This window comes from Antrostomus carolinensis, unplaced genomic scaffold, assembly GCF_000700745.2.
Source record: "Antrostomus carolinensis isolate BGI_N321 unplaced genomic scaffold, ASM70074v2 scaffold17041, whole genome shotgun sequence".
Lineage (NCBI taxonomy): Eukaryota > Metazoa > Chordata > Aves > Caprimulgiformes > Caprimulgidae > Antrostomus > Antrostomus carolinensis.
In genome coordinates, this window is record NW_010292174.1 from 18471 (window position 1) to 39708 (window position 21238).

Below are 21238 nucleotides of genomic sequence, written 5' to 3' on the forward strand. Positions count from 1 at the left end.
GGAACAGCAGAGATGTATACTTCTGTACTCTTGTTCTTGTGTGTTGCCTTTCAAAACAGTCTATAGCATTTTAAATTTAAATTTACTAGTAACTTATTCCTCTTCGAAATATCACTCTGAACCTCACATCAGCTTTGCAAAAGGAAAATTCATCAACAATTTTTGTTTTTTTAAAATTATTTTCTAGTTTTCTCTTTATTTTTTACCTGAAAAAAATACTAATATATAAGTATTGCAGAAGAATGCCATTTGTTTTATTTCTTTTTTAGGTGATCAAGTTTTATAGGTGATCAAGTGTTTAAATTACACTCATCATTTTAATACATTAGTCTGTAGGAAGTGTTAAAATAACATTTTAAACAGCTACAGATTCTTGTAGAATTTGTAATTTCATTTAAGTAGTATGGAGTAGATTTACTGATTGTATGCATGTGTATGTTAAACACCTGGTTTTGCTTTAGATGCAATGATGCTATTAATGATGCCTTTGGTTTTTTTACTTCTCATGATGAAAATTTAAGCTGCTTCTACCTAGTGGTAGATAACACACATACAAGCATAATTACTAATGCTCTTTCTGCTCCTTCTTCACATCTTTCCTCCTTTTGTTCCTGCTGTATGAGAATGGCTATTACTCAACAGGATGCTGAGTTTTTTTTTCTCTTTTGGGATAATGACGTAAAAAATGAAATGGTTAAATATTCCACACTATATGAGGCTTTTTTTTTCTTTGCTTTCTTCATTCATCATCTTTTCTTTCCACTTTTTCTTCTATTCCAGTGGTGGAAGAATGCTGTCAGAGAGATATCCTTGAAACACCACAAAATGATGACAGTTAAAGGATGGTTATTTGGTTAAAAACCACATTAAAATGAGACCTGCCATAGGAGCATTTTCTTGCTACTTGCTTTTGAATGAGATTATCGATATAAAAATTGGCTGAGAAGCCCAGGAGGGTTTTGGAGTTTTGTTTGTTTTCTAAGCATTGAACATGGGTTCCTGCTGTTGTGGTCAAGTGTAAAATCCCAAAATATTTTAAAAATAATTTCTACTTCGAAACATCTTTGTTAGCTGTAGATTTTGTAAAATGTTTTGTAAAGACAAAAATTCCAAACTTATTTCTAAAAAGCATGTTTAAAATTTTGTAGTAATTTTTAATTTAGTATTCAATTACTATGATGATTTTAAATAATGTAGATGACTTTCAGGCCAAATAGTGAGTCAGCCATGCCACTGATGAGGATGAAGATCTAGTGAGTTGGTTTTTTTTTTTGTTCATGTATATCTATACTGCCTCTAAAGCCTTGTACTTCCAGAAACATTTAACCACTGCAGTCCATGATGGAGCCAGAGCTAATAAACCCTGTTTAGACCCGACCTGGCTGAATGCAGAGCCAAGTCCTCATTCCATGCTTATATTACTGGGAACACTGGTGATATAAGCAGGGCAATATGCAAAGCCAACTCTGGCCAGCATGGAGCTGAAGCTACCTCTTCTTGTGAATCTCAGTAGCAGCCAGGCCAGAGTTGATCCTTGCTTTTGCCAGTTGTGTTGATACAGTTATGGAGAGTGTTTGGTTTTTTGTCATAAATGCTGAAATTGAAAGGAATGATGTTCCCACACAGCTTTCATAGATTGGTAATGTTAGCAGCAAAGGCAATTTCTCACTCTTGCCTTCCTCAATTTGAATCGTTTTTAGTGAAACTAATCATAAAATGTAGCCACTTCAGCTTTGGAAAAGTGCACCTTGGAAGGAATTCAATATGCAAGTCACGTGGTCGTTTTTCTAATCATTTGAAATAAGATGGAAAGATCATGCAGTCTGACTCACTCCTGACTAATTAGTGGATGTTATTTTAGATCACTTGGAGGAGTTCTCATTTGCTGCACTGTAGGTTCCCTGTATGAATTTCTTTTGTGGTGCATTCCCTAAAGCTGAAATGAGGACAGCCTTTTCTTTCAAATGTACTTACATAGTTTTCCTGTTATATTGCAGTCACCTACAGCTTTTCATTACACTGCCATACTGGCTATTTAATTAGATATGTAGAGTACATTACAATAAACGTCTGTGTAAGAGAGTGGCTTTGGTATTCAGTGAAAGCAATTCAATAAATTATTGAACAATTAAGTCCTCTGAAGACCCTACAAGCTGGCTTTGGGGCAGGTGAACTTGCCTATAGAAAAGCTTAGTGAAATTAAGGAAGCATTTACCTGATTTTCATTATTCCTTAATCAAATATTAACATCATGCACCTGTGTAAAATTATTAAAATTACTAGGTTAATGCCTTATTCCTGGGTTCATGCTATTAAAAGAATGAACATAAGGCTCTACTAATGCCTCTTTAATTGAATAAAATAAAAGGACGCATTTTAATTAGGTGATAACAGTCAAGATATTTTTATAAAGCTTTAAAGTATCAGTATTTAAAATATAATTAAAAGTCTGAAAACCCTTATAGATAGAAGCAGTCAGGAATTTAGCCTATCAGAAATTCAGGCTTGTGTTTAATGATAGATTTTTGAATGCTGCAGCCAGTATCCTGCTTAAACCCTTTTGGTTATGGGTATGTAGGTTATCCAGACTTACCAGAATTAATTGTATCACAGCAGAATTCAAAATAGACTGGCCATCATCTTACTTAAGTCTGAAATACTACATTTTTAGACTCGAGTGGTACAAACTCACTTTGTCTTTGCATTCCTGATTTATAAGGAACAGAATTTCCTTGCAGCTACGTTACCAGCAGCAAGTATATGGGTTTGTGTTAGTTCTTGAAATATTCTTAGCTGTGTGTTATTGCATAGGTGGTCTTCTTAGTAGAAGAAATATCTTTGTCAACTAGGATGCTGTTGTTCTGAGCATTGCACTTTGCAGTGTCATTTTTAAATAGTAATTTCATAATACGTACACTTTTGTGAATTAAACATTGTATTTTAAGATAAAAAGTATGACATTATGGATCACATGATTACTTTAATGTCAGTCTTTTTAAAAAATAAATTACGTAATTGCTCCATGGCTTAAATAGAATACTTCTGGAATTTTGTCAGTCTTATTTTGTGAGGTTGCTCAGATGACTGTCTTTTGTCTAGCTTCTCCAAACAAAGTATATTTTGGGTACCAGTGCATGGGCTTGTACTAACATGAGGATAAATAGAGTGGGGAACAATTGCCAGTAATTGTTACACTTAATTTTGCAAATAGAATCTTGAGAGCTGTAATGCTAAAATGAATTACATGACCTATCAGAAAAATATTTTAAAAGGGAATCTTTATTAAAAAACTGATAAAGTGAATATGCTCTTTTCCAGATACAGCAATGCTGGCATAACAGCTTTGCTGCAAAATAGTGTTTCCTATAATACTTTTACTTTACTAAAAATAATTTCCTACCGTTTGTTAGAGATTTTTAGAGACAGCTATCAAGTCATTACAAAGAATGAGAGATGTCTTAGAGACTTGGCAAAAAGAAGTCACACTTTGTCTACTTAGCTTAAGGCTAAGGCTGATCTTTAGGGACCACTTTCTGAAAAGCTTCTCCTCTGATTCAAACTACCATGCCTTTAGAAGCACTGATGAGTATTTACCTTGTTTGAAACCAGAAGATTTCTTCTTATTATACAGGGAGTGCAGCTTGCTTTTTTGTCAGTCAGTCCAAATCTGAGCATGATTTGCAAGAAGAATTCTGATGCAATGTGAATTTTTAATTGAAATCCAATTTAGATCCACACTGCTGCTGGAAAATTCACTTTGTGCATGGGATGCATGCTTAGTTTGTGTGTTAGTTACAGTATTTTGAGTTAAAATACTTGGTGCCAATACCTTAAGAGTTAATCTTTTTATATTCATTCTGTTTTATGTAAAAGGAAGTTCTTTGTACTGAGGAAGAACTCGATCCTTTGAAGTCTACATGATTCTATGTGAGCCAAACTAGTCAAACATTTTAGAAGATACACTGATAACCAAACATTAGCCTAGAGCCTTTTTTTCTAGAAAATCCAGCTTTCTTGGTTGTTGATAGTGATAAAACTTGCATTTCCCGCCCCCCCCCTTTTTTTAAATTGTTGTAATACTGTGCAAATGTTCAATATTTTCAGATATGTCAGTGGTAAGGCTGAATTGAGCTCTGTGTGTTTTGCTAATAGTATTTTTTTAGGGGTAGAGTTCTGAGATTTTTACTTGTTCCTTAGTTTCTCTTTTACTCTGTGCAAGACCATGGTTAATACCAAGGATCAGGAGAAGGCAGGGAAATTGGTGTATTCTGAAGCACCTTCTTTATATGTAGGTGTTTAATCTCTAGTAATTTGGAGTTCAAACATTTCAGAGGTGATGAGGGAGCATTACTCATAGTGAGTTGCTTGTATGACCAGTTTCCCATTGTGTGTCCTTTTGCAACTCCTTTGGCTCTTTGTGCTATTAATGACACCACCTTGATCTTCTCTTCATTCATGACGACGGTGTTTGTCTTACGAAGTCTGGAAGATTCTGTGGCGCTTAAAAGTAATGTATATGTATATACATAATGTGCATAAACTCTTTTGTGTGCATGAATCTACCAGATTGTGTTCAAAGTGCCGATTTCAGTTGACATTATGATCCTGCAACATATAACTCCAGCAGACTGTTAACCTAAATGCCTCTGTAAGGTCACAAGTTTCACTTAATTACTCCTAAATATCATGTCCTCTGCTGAATCCACTTGTATGTTGTAGGCCTCTATTTAGGCGGTCAGAATACATCACCTTCCTCCACACATGCATGCCAGTGTTTTTTATATCTGAAATTCCCATGTTTGGCATTTCTGAAAATAGTACTTATACATCTCAGGGTTTTTTAAGCTTTCTGAAGATACATTTAGATTGCTAACATCAGGTAGTGTGATTTGATAATGTTACATTTTCTCAGTAATGTTCTATATTAAAGAGCAGCTTAGAGAGTAGTGAGACAGTTTGGGAGCTGAAACCATGAGGGGAGGCTTAGAAAAATTAGAATTTGACTTTTTGTTTTGGAAGATTGAGCTCTGCTGCAAACCAAATAACAAAAATAATGATAAAGTTTGTGTAGACGTCCTATAAAGTAATCCTGTTTATTTGTGATTCCTGAGCCATTAAAAGTGTGTTAAGACTACCATGACTGTGATGCGTCTTTGACTCTGCCATATAACCCAGTGCACCGTAATGATATTGTTGTTTTCCATCTGTACAAGAGAGATGTTTGGTGGAATACTGATTAACTGTTTTCAATTCTTTGGATTATTTTTAAGATATTGTTCATGAAAATCTGAAAATGGGGTCAGATGGTGAAAGTGACCAAGCTTCTGGAACATCATCTGATGAAGTTCAGTCTCCCACAGGTGTTTGTCTCAGAAACCGGATACACAGACGAATCTCAATGGAGGTAATTTACTTTGCATATAAGGATCATTTAAATTGACAAGAGAGTTGGGGATTGCTTTAATTGTTTGTTATAATTAGTTATCTTCTCAATTAACTGTAGCTATTCTGACATGTATTTTGTGCAGAGAGCATTATTTTAAAATTACTTGAACTTCTGTCTCCATTTGTCACATAGAAATCAGATGGTTATCTTGCATTGTTTATGAGCTGGTAATTTTGAATATATGTGTTTTGAAACTTGGATTTTTGTTAGGTGTAGCATTTGAATATGTTTCTGTCACATTCTGTGCAATTCACTGAATACATTTAAGAAGATACACTGTTTAGACATTTTGTATGTAAGACTGTTTTCTGATCCTTGTAAAGCTAATGCTGCAGCAGTGACAGTCCTGACTGCTTCAGCCTTTCCCACTCTTCCTGTTTTTTATTTAATGAGCGGAATTTTACAGGATGGTAAACAAAAGGAGGAAAAGTACCTTATGAATAACTGTGCACATAATTTCCTTTATTTATGAGTCTCATTATGAATACTAGCCACCCTTGTGCTTGCTTTGTTGTCATTTCCCTTGGCAAAGAAAAACAGAACACTTCCCTGTTTCTTGAGTGTATAAAAGTTACAGTTAAAACGAAGGCTTTGTTACAGAAGCATGTATAATTTTGTAGTTGCTGCTTTATGGCATACATACCAATATGCATAGTTTGTAAGATTTTAAATCTTTGTTCAAAGCCTGATATCAAATACAGGATTGGGGAAACAGATCTGGATAAGTTACAGTAGGGTGTACGTGCCAAAATTTTTTATTTGTGAGGCATTCCGTTATGCTTGGAATTCCAAGACTCCAAGCATGTAATGCTGATATGATTCCAAGAACTTGTGAATTAGCTGTATTAATTATTTATATAGTTTCTTGCACCTGGGAGGTTTTGTCTTCAAAGTCCTAAATTTATATGTTAATCTCCGGTTTGATCTAAAGACTGTTAAACTATTTACTTGGGAGAAGGTTTAACAGTCTAAAGACTGTTAAACTATTTACTTGGGAGAACTAAGGTAGGTCTATTGATTTATGCAGGGTGCTTAAATTAAGAAAAAAAAAAAAAGGTAATTGTGAAAACTTGCACATCGGAATGTATGCTGGAGAAACTAAAAATCGAGGAAATTATTTAAAAGGATTATTTACTTTTTGTTCATTATCTGCTTCCTCTACATTTTCAAATGTGCATTTAGAACAGGAAAGAAATAAGGAAATTAATGATGCATAATGAAATTAACAAACTGAAATGGAAATGTGTCAAGTCTTTCAGAGAGAGCTACGAACCATTAAAAGATTCTCTTTTAGATTAGAATTCAAGACACTCTAAAAGAAATTACAAAAGAACTCCAGAATAGTCATTAAAGTTAAAGAAATTCCTGTGTAGTTTTTCAGATGTCAAATAAAAGCATCTTTTAATTGGCCTCTTTAATTGTGAAACAGTTCTAATAATACCGTTTAAGAGACTTTGGGAATTTTTTATTTAAGTTTTGTTTATCCAGTGTTAATTATCTCATTTTTCTCCAAATTCCAAATGTTTGTTTCTGATTGTTGAAACTAACGTTATTTCTTCATTGACTGGCTCAGTCAATGAGAGCACTAATTTTTTGGCAGCTATTCATGTATATTCTGTGAGAATAGTAACATTGTCCTCAAGTCACTTCAGTATTGATATGGTGACTTTTCCAATAACGTTTAAATCTAATGTCTGTGAACGCTCTCGCTTCTGAATTTTAAGAATGTTGTCATTGAGAGAGATTTTTTCGTTGACTTAAGTTTACCTCTTAGAAGTGCTTCATAGCAAAGTAAGTGGGGATTTTACCTGTTTGTGCGTGCCTGTGAAAAGGCCTTAAGTGATGACATTGTCTGCCTGTCTTTCCCTCCTCATATTTTTCCTGTGGGTCATTTTCTGTCAGTTTTGACAGATGGATAGGAATCTCAGATACTAATTTTCTATTAATTTCTGTGAGAAAAGCTCTGCATTGGGAGAGATTGCTAATGCATCCACTGCTAGGAAAGATGCAACCTTTATGAAACACCACAGTATCCACATATATACATCCATAGGAAACCAGGTTTTACTGGTTTTGCTGTTCGTGGAATGGGATCACTTGCTTCCTTGGCCTTTGAGGGAACCAAATAAAGGTTTTCTCTTGTACCAAATCTTGCCTGTATGCCTTGGGTGATTTGTGCTGTGGAGCTGACTGGTTCAATACTAGTAATCTGTGGCCAGTAGGACCGGGGAAGTTATCCTACCCCTGTACTCAGCACTGGTGAGGCTGCACCTTGAGTACTGTGTTCAGTTTTGGGCCCCTCACAACAAGAAGGGCATGGAGGTGCTGGAGCATGTCCAGAGAAGAACATCGAAGCTGGTGAAGGGTTTAGAGTGCGTCTTATGAGGAGCGACTGAGGGAACTGGAGTTGTTTAGCTGGGAGAAAAGGAGGCTGAGGGGAGACCTTATCACTCTCTACAACTACCTGAAGGGAGGGTGTAGTGAGATGGGGGACAGTCTCTTCTCCCAAGTAACAAGTGATAAGTTGAGAGGAAACGGCTTGAAGTTGCACCAAGGGAAGTTCAGATTGGATATTAGGAAGAATTTCTTTACTGAAAGGGCTCTCAGGCATTGGAATGGGTTGCTCGGGGCAGTAGTGTAGTTCCCATCCCTGGAGGTATTTAAGAGTTGTCTAACCATAGTGCTTAGTGACATGGTTTAGTCTGGGACTTGTCAGTGCTAAGTTAATAACTGGACTCCATGATCTTTAAGGTCTTTTCCGATCTAGGCAGTTCTGTGATTATATAAAGAGAAAGAAACCAGCTTTGTTGTGAAGTAAGTTTCTGTTCTTTCAGTTTCACTTGTTTGTAAGGCTCCTCCTTCCTCCGCATTAAGATGAATGTGCTTGTCACACTATGACTATATCCTTTTTTGTGTTTAGTTTGGCCAGTGTTCACTGTATTTGCAATATTTTTGACCATAATTTATTGGTTATATATGTTTATTTCTCTCTGCTGAGTTGACAGAAGTCCTGATTTGTTTTAAAGGTAACTAATCAGGTAAAGCTGAAACCTTGGAGTAGTCCTTTTTACTTACAAGAACTTCCTATATATAACCAAATTTTTCATGTTCAGCTTGAACTTCCTCTAGAATTCTGAAAATTAGCAGCCCATAAAAAAAACCAAAACAATATTTTTTTTAAAAATGCTTGCTAAAAACATACATACTGTAATCAAAGCACTAATTACCAGTACTGAGGATTAGTATTCCTGGGGTGTTTTGTACATTAGAATACACATTTTGATTCTTAGTGTTTGTCCCGACTGCAGTGAATCATATAATAAAGCTGCTTTCTCTGTAATCATTAAATAATTCAGAGCTACAAATAAAATTGTAGCATTGTTGAAGGGCAGACAGATACTCTTGTCCAGAGTATATGAAAGATTTGGTTGGGAAAGAAAACTTGATCTTTCAAAAGTTTTCATAAAGAGATATGCTGGCAGAGAAGTGCAAAATAAACAATCGAGATGCAGCTAGAAAATGTGTTTGTTGTAGGAGCATCTCCATAGCAATAGAAAGCTGAAATTTCATAACCTTGATTTGACCTAGTTTAGATAGGAAATGATCATACTGCAATGTAACCTAAATATGAAGCATTTTAGATTCAAAGTGGTGATACTGAAATGAGAGAGAATCCTGCTCTGCCATGAAAACTTTCCATCCACAGTAGCAGCCATGGAGATACCAGCTTTTAATCTGTCATCACCTCTAAATAACATAAAATTTAGGCCAATGTGACTGTTACAGGGAGATGATATACATTCGCTTCTGAATTTGACAACACTGCAGTTGTGGGACTAGGTGGGTTTTTTTTAAATGATTGTTCATTGTTATTGTGTGCTTAGAAAACAAAGAGAACATACCAGAATCTCATTGTGTTGCCTAGATAAAGTTTATTTTGCCTGTAATCCACAGGCTACAAACAGTCCATAAAGCAGTTGCCTTGGTTTTTTGTTTGGTGGTTTTTTTTGTTTTTTCTCTCCTTCCTTCCCTTCATTCAGGAACTGTGCTGGCAGTAGGTGCGAGCATCTATTGTGTGAGGAATTTGGTTTCAAACAGCTGTTAGGTTTTAATTAAAATGTCTATTAATCTCATGCTGACATTAATGATTACTTAGTAAATCAGTAAATCTGTTTATCAAAACAGATGTATGGAATATTTTTTTTTTTTCAAGCACCAGAAGCAATGCAGCCTGAGAATGTGTGTCTGTATTTAAAGTGGAGGTGCTTTCACCATGTAATGTTGAAAGCAATTTCACTTTGATTTGGTGGAGAAGAAGACATGGGCAGTAAGGCATTAATACAAATTCATGTTTCAAGCTGTAGTGTTCACTGAGGGCCCTGAGCCTGTGCACTGGATAGTGAATGCTTCATTAAGAACTGTGGTGGATAAAAAATAGGGAGATAGAGTCTGTGCAAATTGGAACATCTGTTTCCCTTTCCCAGAAGTCCAAGGTCTGTAAGCTGTCTTCTCATGTGAACTGGCAAAGGGCCATAACCCACTGTTCACCAGCCTGTTTCCCAGATACTTTATCCTGAGAAACAGTTTTTACCCGTCCAACTGTCACATTAGTGACAGGAGCATGTTCCAGATCAGGCTGCTCCTACCACTCTGCCATCAGGCATAATTCTCCTCTGGGAGGATTAGCTCCAGGGTTAGTGCTTTTAGCTGAACACAGGAGAAATACAAAGGTTATGAAGTGATCCTATAGCACGTGTGTGTTGTACTGGTCACCTTCTGAAAGAACGAACGTAGATGAGAAATAAGTTTTTGGTGAGCTCCACCCTTTAGCGGAGGTGTGACTGTTTTGGGGATCTTGACACATCCTCAGTAACTGGATCTGCTGTTGGTCCAGCTGGGCAAATATACCTTCTCCAGAGGAAAACCCACTAAATTAATTGATGTTTCAACTGTCGTAGTGCTAAGATTTTCTGTCTGTAGGCTTCAGATTAGAATGTGGTTCATAAGTCCCTGTTTACATGTGCAAATAGGGCACTCTTGGATCCACTCAGTTTAAATTCTTGAACAGCAAACTGGATGGCAGTACTGACTCTGGCTTTTAGTCAGGAGCGTTACAATATTTTTGCCTGTCATTAGTTTTGGAGCAAGAAGCACTACAAAGACAGCCTGAGTGTTCAGCCTTCCATTACATCTCTTGCCACCTGAGGGGCTCCCTTGGATCCCCAGCAGGCGTTACTGCATGGTGCCTTCTCTGAGCAAAGGTTCTTCTTTCCCCCTTCCTTCTGTGCTTGCAGCCGTATAACTCCTTCTGCCTTATTTACTAGATTTTGTCTAATTTCCTTCTTTGCACCTACTGGGAATGCATAGCTTTTCTTCTGATTGTCTCTTCTGTGAATCTAAGCATGTGGTCACCTATCAAATGTTTCAGTACTAGACAAAAAAAAAAAAAAAAAATTGAAGCAGAATACAATCAAGACTCTTTTTTGATTTTTCAGTGGTCCCTGTATTGTCTCCCTTCAGTCATGCTTGGCAGCTGTCTCAACCTTTTACAAGGTTATGCTAGAAAATATGCTAGTGTTGTAAACTCCTGCTTTCAAGTTTGTATGAAGCTTGATGTTTTCAAAATCCTTCTTCTAAATACACATGTGCATGTTCTAACTCACTGGTATGGTTTTGATGAAACTGGTGGACCTCCTTTTCATCTATTTGGTTAGCAGACTTTCATGTCTTCTAAGAAAAAAACCTGACACTGCCTTGTACTAGATTTCCTAGGGGTAACTGTGTTATCAGCAATTGACTTTTTTGCCCTTTTGTTAGGAACATTTGTAATTCTAATGCTAAAGTTCTTGCATTCCACTTGCAAAACTACTTCTCTTAGAAAAGTTACTGCACTAGGCAGTACCCTTTTTATAAGAATGGAATATCTGCTTTTTTGGTTTTGCTTTTTCATAACTTGGTTTTCCTTTTAAGTTCCATTTAAGAGTAGTCTGCTATCATATTGGGTATGTTCAGCCATCTATAAAATATGTCTCTAGTAATGACTGGAATGCAGCATATGAGAAGTCAGTACTTGGGTGCAGTTTCATACCCTACACTCCAGCATCTCTGTCCTGTCCTAAAGGTCCCATTTACAGTTTGTGTATTCAAGAAGTTGGTTTGTTTTGAATTAGCCAGTTTCTTCATCTGACTTTCCCTTTGGTACTTGCAGCTTTGTGTTGATGTGAATGGTTCATGATAGTAATTAATGTTACACAGAACTGTTTTAAGGGTCTGAGTTGTTATTTTTGCAGTGATATGTTCTGTTTTGTTTCTCACAGTATTTTTTCCAGTTCTCTTCCCCTCCGCCTCATTCTTCTTATAAACTGATATACTGCGTTTCTCCTTTGGGCAGTTTATCCTACCACTCTGTCACAGAAACTGATGGAAACATGCAGAAATCTATGTTTAAAAATCAGGAAGGTGTAGTAGTAAGTGAGGCAGAGCTTGTTTTATTAGTATCTGTTACTGCCTAGCACTTACCACTGAGGCAAACAGCCATCAGACCCTGGATTTCAGCAGGGTTTACGTTGAGGCTAATGCCACAGTGTTATCTTGTTATGTGATAATTTAACCAGACAAGAAAAATAAGAATTTGTCTTTTCATGGTTATTATTTTTCTTCCTTATATTTTCTAAGTTCACTTCTGTATAGGCTCTCTGAGATGCGATAAAATAACAACAAAACTCCCAAGAAGAATTTTGAAGTATTTCTGGCATAATTTTTCACAATTTCCCTGTGTATTTATGGACTGGTTGAAAAGAAAGTAGTATCTCAGGTTTGAGTTTCATGTCTCCTTTCTCAGGTTTTTCAAAACTGGTTTTGTGTCACATGTATTTGTTTTGTTTTGGTTTCATTGGTTGTGAACAGAAGCTCCTGAAATGCAGTTTCATTTTCAGTCTTTCACCTTAAAACTGCTAGGAGTTATGAAGTAAACAAAAAAAAAATGCCTATTTTTTTTTTGGGGGGAGGTGGGGGTCGGGGAGGAGAAGGAAGGAAGGAGCGTTTTTTTATTCAGCTAGCTAGTAGTCTAAACAACATATCCATGAAATTAAAAATCTTGGTAAAAGTACTTTGAAGAAGAGATTATTCAGAATTCATATTTTTGCTTATATGAAAAAAAATCCTGTCTATTGAACTTTAATTAAAAAATAGTATTCGTTTCAAATATTACTGAAAAGGTACAAGATTTCATAATTTTTTCATTGTGCTAAAGTAAATAAAAGCAAAGCTGTCTGCTTGCAATTCTGGTTTCTGTGTTTTTATTTGAGTGACCATAGCTACTGTAGATATTGGTGATAACTTTCGTGAACTCCTGGCAGTGAAATCCTTGCTTTGTTGATTAATGATAGCAGATATGCTGGGAAAATGTCACTCCTAGTCCCCCAAAAAGATTAAACCTTAGAATTCTTAATAATATCAGTATTTCACTAATTACATTTGTCTCCTTGTCTTATCCTAGCATCTCAACATAAAATCTGACAAACTATGTTTGTGTTGGGGAGAGGGCAGAGAACATGCGATGTCTGTGATCATTAGTATTTCTTCTGGGTCTGAAATAGCCTGTGGACTCAACCTCATGATGAAATCCCTGAAAATACTTTGTGTACTTGATTTGATGAGCATATTGGAAAAACACTTTCAATTTAATTGATGAATGAATTCCCCATTTTGGGTCATTTCTGTCCCAGATATAAAAAGCCACTTGATTCATTGTTAAAAATTGATCCTTTCTTAAACTGTGTTGCATTTCGATAGACTGGCTGAAAACCAGCATGAATTTATGGGGTGAGAGGTGGCAGTAGACGGGTTTTAAGATTATATGTTCGTTATTGCTTCTAACAGAAGAAAGGGTTCTTTGACCCCTTCCTCAAATTTAACAGAATAATTGATTCATTGTCATTTAATATTTTCAGAAAAATAATAATAACAGCAACATTCAAGTGTAAAGGAAAAATGTAGTATTCAGGTGTAAACTATTTTGCAGAAGACAGAAAAAAATGCACTTTCTGCATCATGATGAAATTATAGTTACATCTGACAAGTGAGTGGTAGAGTGATGGTGGGTTTATATACCTAATAGAAAACTGGTATAGGTGAATCATACCAGCTGTTAAAATAGTGGTTTTGGTTACAGTAATCAAGGCTTATTTATAAAGATGTTAAAATAGCATGCTGCAAGGGTGCTATAGGTTTCTTTTGATGGATGTGTATGCTCATGTTTTGCTTCAAAACCTTGGAGATCTACAGGGCTGTAACCAAACAACAAAACTCTCTATAAATGTATTCTCTGATTTGAGGTTGTTATTTTTTTTTTCTATTTGCTTTTGCCTTTAGCAGTCTCGTTGTATGTCATAATTCTGTAGAAGATCCAGTTGGCTTCAACTGTGTTAACTCTGTCATTTGACAAAAATGCACTGAAATTTGACAAGGCAACCTTCACAAAAAACTCCGCATGGTATTTGATGCTAAAATGGTACAGTAAGTATGTGCATATAAGGCTGTATATTAGAGTGTGTAAATTCTCATTGGCATAAGCAAGTGTTTAAATTCATTTGTTCATGTGTCATGAAGTAGCACAAATACATATTTTTATTTAAAATATGCAAGGAAAGAATACGATAAAAAGTGGATTTTTTTTTTTACAGTGAGCATGGCATGGAGTTGAACTGTGTTGCATAAAGGTTTATATGATGTAGCATTTTAGATCTCGTTAAGCATTCTCCAGTGAACAAAAGCACTATGACCTATTAGTGAACAGCTTGTGATTGCAGCTGCCGTGTCTTGCTGGTATTTGCTAAAACTGGTGAGAAGACTAATTCAGACTGATGCTTACATAAGAGAGCAAAGCATCTTCATTTAATCTACAGTGGATTGTTTGGGCTGTCAGACTGATGTCTGTAGACTTAGAAAAACAATTATTTTTCTTGATTGATGGAATTTAACAATATTAACTCTTGAGCGATAAGCTAAAATTTCAGGGAGAGGTGGAGAGCTTGTTATCTGCTGCTGTATAAAAAGTACATGCCTTAAGTAATGGTTGGTCTGGAAATATAACTTACCAATCAACAGAAGAACCACAGCAGTAAGGTTGGTGTATATAATGATGCAGCTTGGCAGTGCTGACTACCTGCTCCTGACAGAGCCAGCTTCCTTCTACTCTCAGCTCCTAAATTTGCATCAGTAGATAATTACTCTGTTTCGAAGGGGTAGTTTTCTGACAGTTTACTGTCTTCTGCTGTATCACTGCATCATTAGCTTAGAGTCTGTTGTCCAAGAAGCCATGCAAACATCTGGCCACAGACAATGAAATGGTGGGTTTGGAGGCTGTTAGATTAGCTAAATGAAACATTCAAGGAATAGTGAGCTGAGGCTGATGCTCTCATGGTTTTCCCTTCCAGTTTTTCTTAATAGTTGAGTTGTTTGGTACTACAGGATTGCCCTTTTTTTTACCTCCTACTGCTTCACTGACAGAAGCCTGAATCTTCTCTTGCTGCAGTTGTGAGTGGAGTAGCAGATTGAAACAGCCTAGCAATTGAAAGATCAGTGGCATTTGTAGCCTAGTAGATTTGGGAAAGATTAGCGCTACTCCAGCAAGAAAGAAACAGTCTGCAAATTGGCACATTTGTTAAAGGATAAAAATAAAAGCAGTCTTAGTTTTTCTTTTTCTTCTTTTTGTAACATAGTGAGGATTGGACTTGAGAATACCTCAACAAGTCCTTACCTAGGGCAATTTTCTGGTTATTTATTTCTTTTATTTTTTATTATTTTATTCTGTTTTATGCAAAATATCAGTGCTTGTTGCTTACATGTGCTCTATAAGACAAAGATGCAATGACTTGAGTCATCAGAAGATAGACTAAAAAGTGTGACTATTTAAAATTGCTGCTTTTTAGGGCTTTTTTAACATGTAGAATTTAAACATTCTATATCCTCAGTTAGAATCATCTTTATTTCACTTTAGTGAAATTTACTGAAGTGTGTAGTGCATCCTGGCAAAAAATAAATGGTGAGTTAAGGAAAAACAGAAGTTGTTAATTTTAATATCTGATTTAAAGTGTTAAATTACTTGCTCACAGGACCTGCAGGATTTAAGTTGAAACACCTGCCTCCTTGTCTTCTGCCCAAGCATAAGTGTGTATATATATATATACACATATATATATATATGTATATATATATACATATACATCAAGTTACAGCAATGCAGTTGGATGGTAGCCAGACAAAAGAAAAGTCTCGACAAAGTGTAGCTCTTCTCAGTAGCTAATGCTGTAGCTAGCATTAGAAATAGATAGTAAAGATAAACATGAGTTGGGGTGATTTATCTCCACAGAAAGCAAAGTGATATTAGTGTCACAAGTGCTTACATGTTTCTCTGCCATCAAGCGGAGTAGGACAAATGTGATTCTCATTTCAGGCAGATTATAAAAATAGTGTGCATTTCTCAGCCAGTAATAAAGCAAGATGGAGAATAAGCATTGCACATGAAGATAGAAAATGTGGTTTTAAGATGCAGAGGAGGGGGAAATGCCACAAGCATTCTGGCTACTCTCACAAAGCAACTGGTGCCTGAATGTGTTCTCTAGAATATATTCTGGAACTGGATCAAAAAATAGCTCATCAGGCACCATACGGTTAACTGTAGACATTTGAACATTTAACAGTGTGGTGTTTACTGAACACTGATATTTTGTTGCAAGTTGACCCTAAAGATAACCTTAAAAGAATCAAACTAGAAAATGTTATGAGTTGACAAGAGCTTTTTTCCATAAATTAGACCTTATTTGGATAAGTAAATGGGAAGTGACATCAAGAAAATGCTATCATTTTAACTTTCTAAAAGTTTCTTTTACCTGAAGTAATTTGTTGTCCCTGAAAAGTAAGGTTTTATAGTCCAGTAAACATTTTCTTGTTAAGAGTTAAAGGAATGCACCCAGAGTCCCTCTGCATAGTTGAAGGTCCGTGTACACCACTTATACACCTGTTATGTTTAAAAAAGGATACATAGGGAGTTACTCTAATTTACTGCCTTTAAAAAATGAAAGCAAATTTTAAAAATTGTAAATATTCATAAAGGGATGAAAAATTAATTAGTGTTAAAAATGGACATTTAACTCTGTAGTGTTGACAAGCTCAAAACCTTAAGTATCAAAAATCAAAGAGCATAGGGAAAATAATCAGTCCTGCCATTAATTTTACATGCTTTTACAGCCTGCATTTTTAACAGCTTGTTAATCATTTCCATTATAAAAGGTTTCTTGGTTTTAGTAATTTTCCTTGCTTTAAGGTTTTTATAAAAAAAATTATTTTTTCTGAGAAATGCTAACATGTTGTTAGATTCAATTGATCATTGAAATTAGTGTAGACAAAGTTGTCTGTCGAGAAAGTGTCTTTTTCTTTTCTTCGTGGAATTCCACAGAGGTTTAATAGAATTAGAAATTTGTAAGAATCCCTGTTTGCTGCTGTGGCTTGCACTCCAGCCTGGCATCATGCCAAAATAGCAGCAAGCTGTGGGTTTGGAAGGGCAGGTTTTGCTGCTGTGGGAGCAGCAGTAGCGAGGTTGCGATGGGACGGCTGCACTAGCGGTGTGAGGGAGCGGGGATGGCGGCCGCCTCTCATGTGCGGCTCCGGGCTTCGTGCACCACCACCCGCGCTCAGCCTGCGCCTCCTCTCTGCGAAGGCTCTTTGGCACTGGCTGGGAAGTGAGTTGCTTCCCTGAGGACTATCCAAAGGGCTCTTCTGTACCATCAAACGTGGTGCTCAGCAAGAAAAGCCGAGGGAAGGAGGAGAAAGGGGGGGCATTTGTGGCTGTGGCATTTGTTGTCTCCTTCCCAAGCCACTGCCAAGGCGTGCCGATGCTCAGCTGTCCAGGAAGCAGCTGGACACCGGCCTGCTGATGGGAAGCAGTGAATCCGTCCCTTTTTCACTCTGCTTGGGCATACAGCTTGTACTTCCCCTGTTCAACTGTCGTTAACCTTCACCCCCAAGTCTCCTCACCATCCTTCTGTCTCCTTGGCCTCCCGCGGGAGCAGGGAGCGAGCGCTCGGCTGGGTGCGGGCTTGGCTGTTCGCCGGGCTCAGCCCACAGCAGGGAGTGCGGCTCTTGCTGCCGTCAGCTGAACAGGTTGCCTAAGCATCAGCAGACTGCCTGGTCTTCGACAATCAAGGCTCAAAATTGGTTGGTGTATGGCAGGGTTCTTGCTTTTCTTTTTAACATAATCTCAGTTAAAATAACCGGGTTTTTCAACTGTGTCAAACTGATGTAATTTTATGTAAAAAATATTTATTTATATGCTTCTTTCCAGCTTTTCTGTTCAGCCACTAGGAAGCATTGTGCTTATTTCTCTCGTGCATGTCTAATGAATCCTCTTTCATGTTGCTGTATGGCATTTAATTATGATTGCTTTCTTTGCCCAAGAGGTGGTTACTTCACTCATTGCAAAAACCGGGAAGAATTAAGGTGGCACAGGCAAACAAAACATAATAATCTCTGTCTGTCAGATATTTGGGTTTGCAGTCTAAATTATTTTCTTTAATTTTGACTATTTTAGGCAATTAGGTAAAGGATAATTCTAATACAAAGAAGACTTCACATATATGACTTTATATATGTACCTTTATGTATGATCTTCCAAATACTGATGTTATAAAAGACTTCTGACTGTTAAGTAACGAATTTAATATATGGTTTTAAAAAAGAAGTCTTGGCTTGTTTGACATTTCAACACAGCAAGTATGAGTGAGTATTGCAGGTAGAGTAGTAGTGTGGATCTTTAGGAGGAAAAATCTATAAAGTACATGCTGCAGTTTCTATGAAATCATTATGTTTTCCTCTCAGAAAATAAACTTTCTTCAGCTCTAAGTTAAGGAGAATGGGTAGTGTTTTGATTTTTATTTACGACATGACAAAAGTTTAGTCTTCCCAGCATGAAATACTTACTTTTTTGAGGGAGGAAAAAAAAGAGTGGTTACTGTCATGTCTTGTCCATTATATTACAAATGTTAGTAGAGAAGTTATACTAAAACCAGATATTAATTACAATCTCAAAAAAAATTTCTCCCTGCTTTTCACCTCAGGTTGTGTTGTGGGATTTTTATTTTTTTCTAAAGACAGACATGGCAGCAGGGTGGGGATGAAAGTTGTTCTTTTAAAAAGTAAACTATTGTTTGTCGATTTTTTCCCCAAACTGGTACAGATTTTGGCCTTTGCATCAATAAGTATTTACATTCAGACAGTGTCTGTATTATGTACTGTGGAGTGCCAAATATAGGTTTGCAGCTTAAGCTCAGTTTAGAACGGAGGATGTCACATGGATCTCTGAAGTAAGTTATGGGGGTTTTGCAGTTGCCTACTGCAAAAACGACATAGGCAGAACTCCTGACAATGAACGAAGGGGAATTCTGTAATAGAATTACAACTGTCTCCCATTATAATGTTTTCTGGTACCTAAACTATTATCTCCAGTTTTTACAGTAGCTGGACTCCAAAATAATGAATCCTTAGTAGTTGTAAAGCATCTGAGGCTTGTTTTGTTTCCCTTCTTCTACATTTGAAAAGGTAGGTGTTTATTGATGGCAGGCACTGTGCACAGTTAATGGCATAATTTTCAAATTGCCATCACAGCTTAAAGGCTGCCTTTGCTTCCTTCTTCCTACACCTACTCATCAACTTTATATGCTTGGAAATGCTTCTTCAAGGCTGTGTGAAGCACTGCTTTGGATGCCCCAAGGATGAGTGCTGTGGAAGGAGAGAACGCACAGGTAGAGAGCTCTGGAGACAACTGACACAGTATTTCATGAGGCCTTTGAGTTGTGGTCCATGATTTCAGTGTACCTATAAACAGACTTGGTAAAATACTTAATGTCAAACAAGCACTATGGGACATTAAGAAAAGAGCACTACAGCATGCTATTATGCTATGGAGTTAATAGATAGGAGTAGGAGAAAGCTATTTTACTGCATAGTATATAAGAAAATTGTATCTACTCTGTTCAGGAAGTTACAGTGAAAAACTCAGCCCAATGCTCTTGTCTTCTACTGGCTTGGAACTTGTCAAATTTCTGCTTTATTTTATGTCCTTGAGCAATGGGAAAAAAGAAAATCAGGATATTTCCCCACTGTTGATCTGGGATTACAGTAGGAAGGTGGAGTAGAGACTGATACTGGTCCTCTTCCTGCCTTGTTCCAGCAGTTCCATGGTTTCCCGCTGCAGTGAGATGACAAAGCTGCTTTTGTTTAAGGCAACATGGAGCTCTTTCCTTTGTACTCATCTGTATTGATAAGCTACCTTAATTTTCTGAAGAATGCAATAAATTATAGCATGAAAAATAATTATTTCTTTATTTTTAATAATCTGAAGCTTTCTTCAGTAGGCAAGAGGCATTTCTGTTTTCAGATGGCTCTAGCTTCACTGAATGTTAGTTGCCTATTACAAAAACAGCATTAGCAGAGCCTGTCAAAAAGAAAGAGAATTTTTTAGTGGAAAATACTGTTTTATTGTAGGGTTTACTGCTGGCTCCCACTATAGTTAATTAGTTCCTGAACTCTTCTGAAAACTGCAGAGACAGTTTTAAAATTGCCAGTGTTCTGAAAAATTTGAAATACCAAAATTGAAAATTATTAAAGGAATTGGGAGCTGCCACAACTGAGACGTCTTTTTGTTTTCTTTTAATTTAACTTCAAAATGTTGGTCAAAGCTGCCATTATGTGAACAGTGCTTCTTTTGTTTAAAGGCAGTTTTAAAATTCTGTACAGAATAAGAAATACAGACACTGATTTTTCCATTTATGCAAAGAAGCTGATGTTGGGCAACAAAGTAGAAGCTAACAGACTTTGTGCTCTGGATGTAAGGAGGTGTGAGGAACGAAAGGAAAACAGGAGGGTCAGCTGCCAGCAGTTAAAGCTTTGGCATGTCTCAAAAAATTTCTGCCTGTATCCAGTGGCCATAGCGAATAGCACATGTAGATCAGTCATCTGGGGGATGTATATTAGCACTTTAGTCTTACCTGAAATTCAACTAATTGCCAAATTATAATCATTTTTTAAATATATATTTTTAACTCGTGTTTTTTGCTCAGCTGTAGCTCCTGGTACATGTTCAGATCATGCATATACATGGTTCAAATACATTATCAACACTGAAAGCTTAGCAAGTTGTCCACCAAGATCTCAAGGCCTGAAAAGGCTGGTGATCCAGTTCTTTGGCAGCCTAAGCCAATTTAGCTGCCGGCTTCACAGGCTTGCCCTGCTGCCTCACTTGCCCTGTGTTCAGGCTGTGAGCTTGTCTGACCTTACACTGAACCTGTTTGGAGCTCAAAGCTGGCAGGAAGCTATGCACTTCGCCTGAGATAGTTTCTTGATGATTTAGCACTCTGAAATAGTTTAAAGCTGTTGCAAAGACATGAGTAGAAACACACGGCCAAGCCTGAGGGAAACCGAATGGGGATGTAGCTGCCATCATTTAGATTAGCTTGGGCTGCCCAAAGTTCAAATCTGGAGGTGATAGGTAAGACAGAATAGGGTAACATGAAGAAGAGCTTACTGCCCTCAAGTCAGTATTGGTTAAATCTGAGGTCCACCAGCAGAAATACGGAGTTTCCCTCTTCTGATGGAGACAAGTGTGAACACAGTGGTGGTTCCAGAGATGTCCTCTTAACTTCAGGGTCGAATTCATGTGGCTGGATTGTATAGCTTGATGCTGAGCATTGTTTTCTTTACTTGGATAAATTACCTTTACTGAAAAACAATTCCTGC

At 36.8% G+C, this 21238-nt stretch overlaps 1 protein-coding gene across 4 annotated transcripts in view; it reads left to right on the forward strand.

Annotated features, from left to right (window-relative positions):
• Positions 1 to 21238, forward strand: part of CDK17 (cyclin dependent kinase 17) — a 54604-nt gene that overhangs the window by 15692 nt on the left and 17674 nt on the right. For all 4 annotated transcript variants that reach the window (XM_010176866.2, XM_010176868.2, XM_010176864.2 and 1 more), the window contains one exon: positions 5271 to 5404. In XM_010176866.2, coding sequence (XP_010175168.1) covers positions 5271 to 5404 — 134 coding nt within the window. The remainder of the gene's footprint in view (positions 1 to 5270; positions 5405 to 21238) is intronic.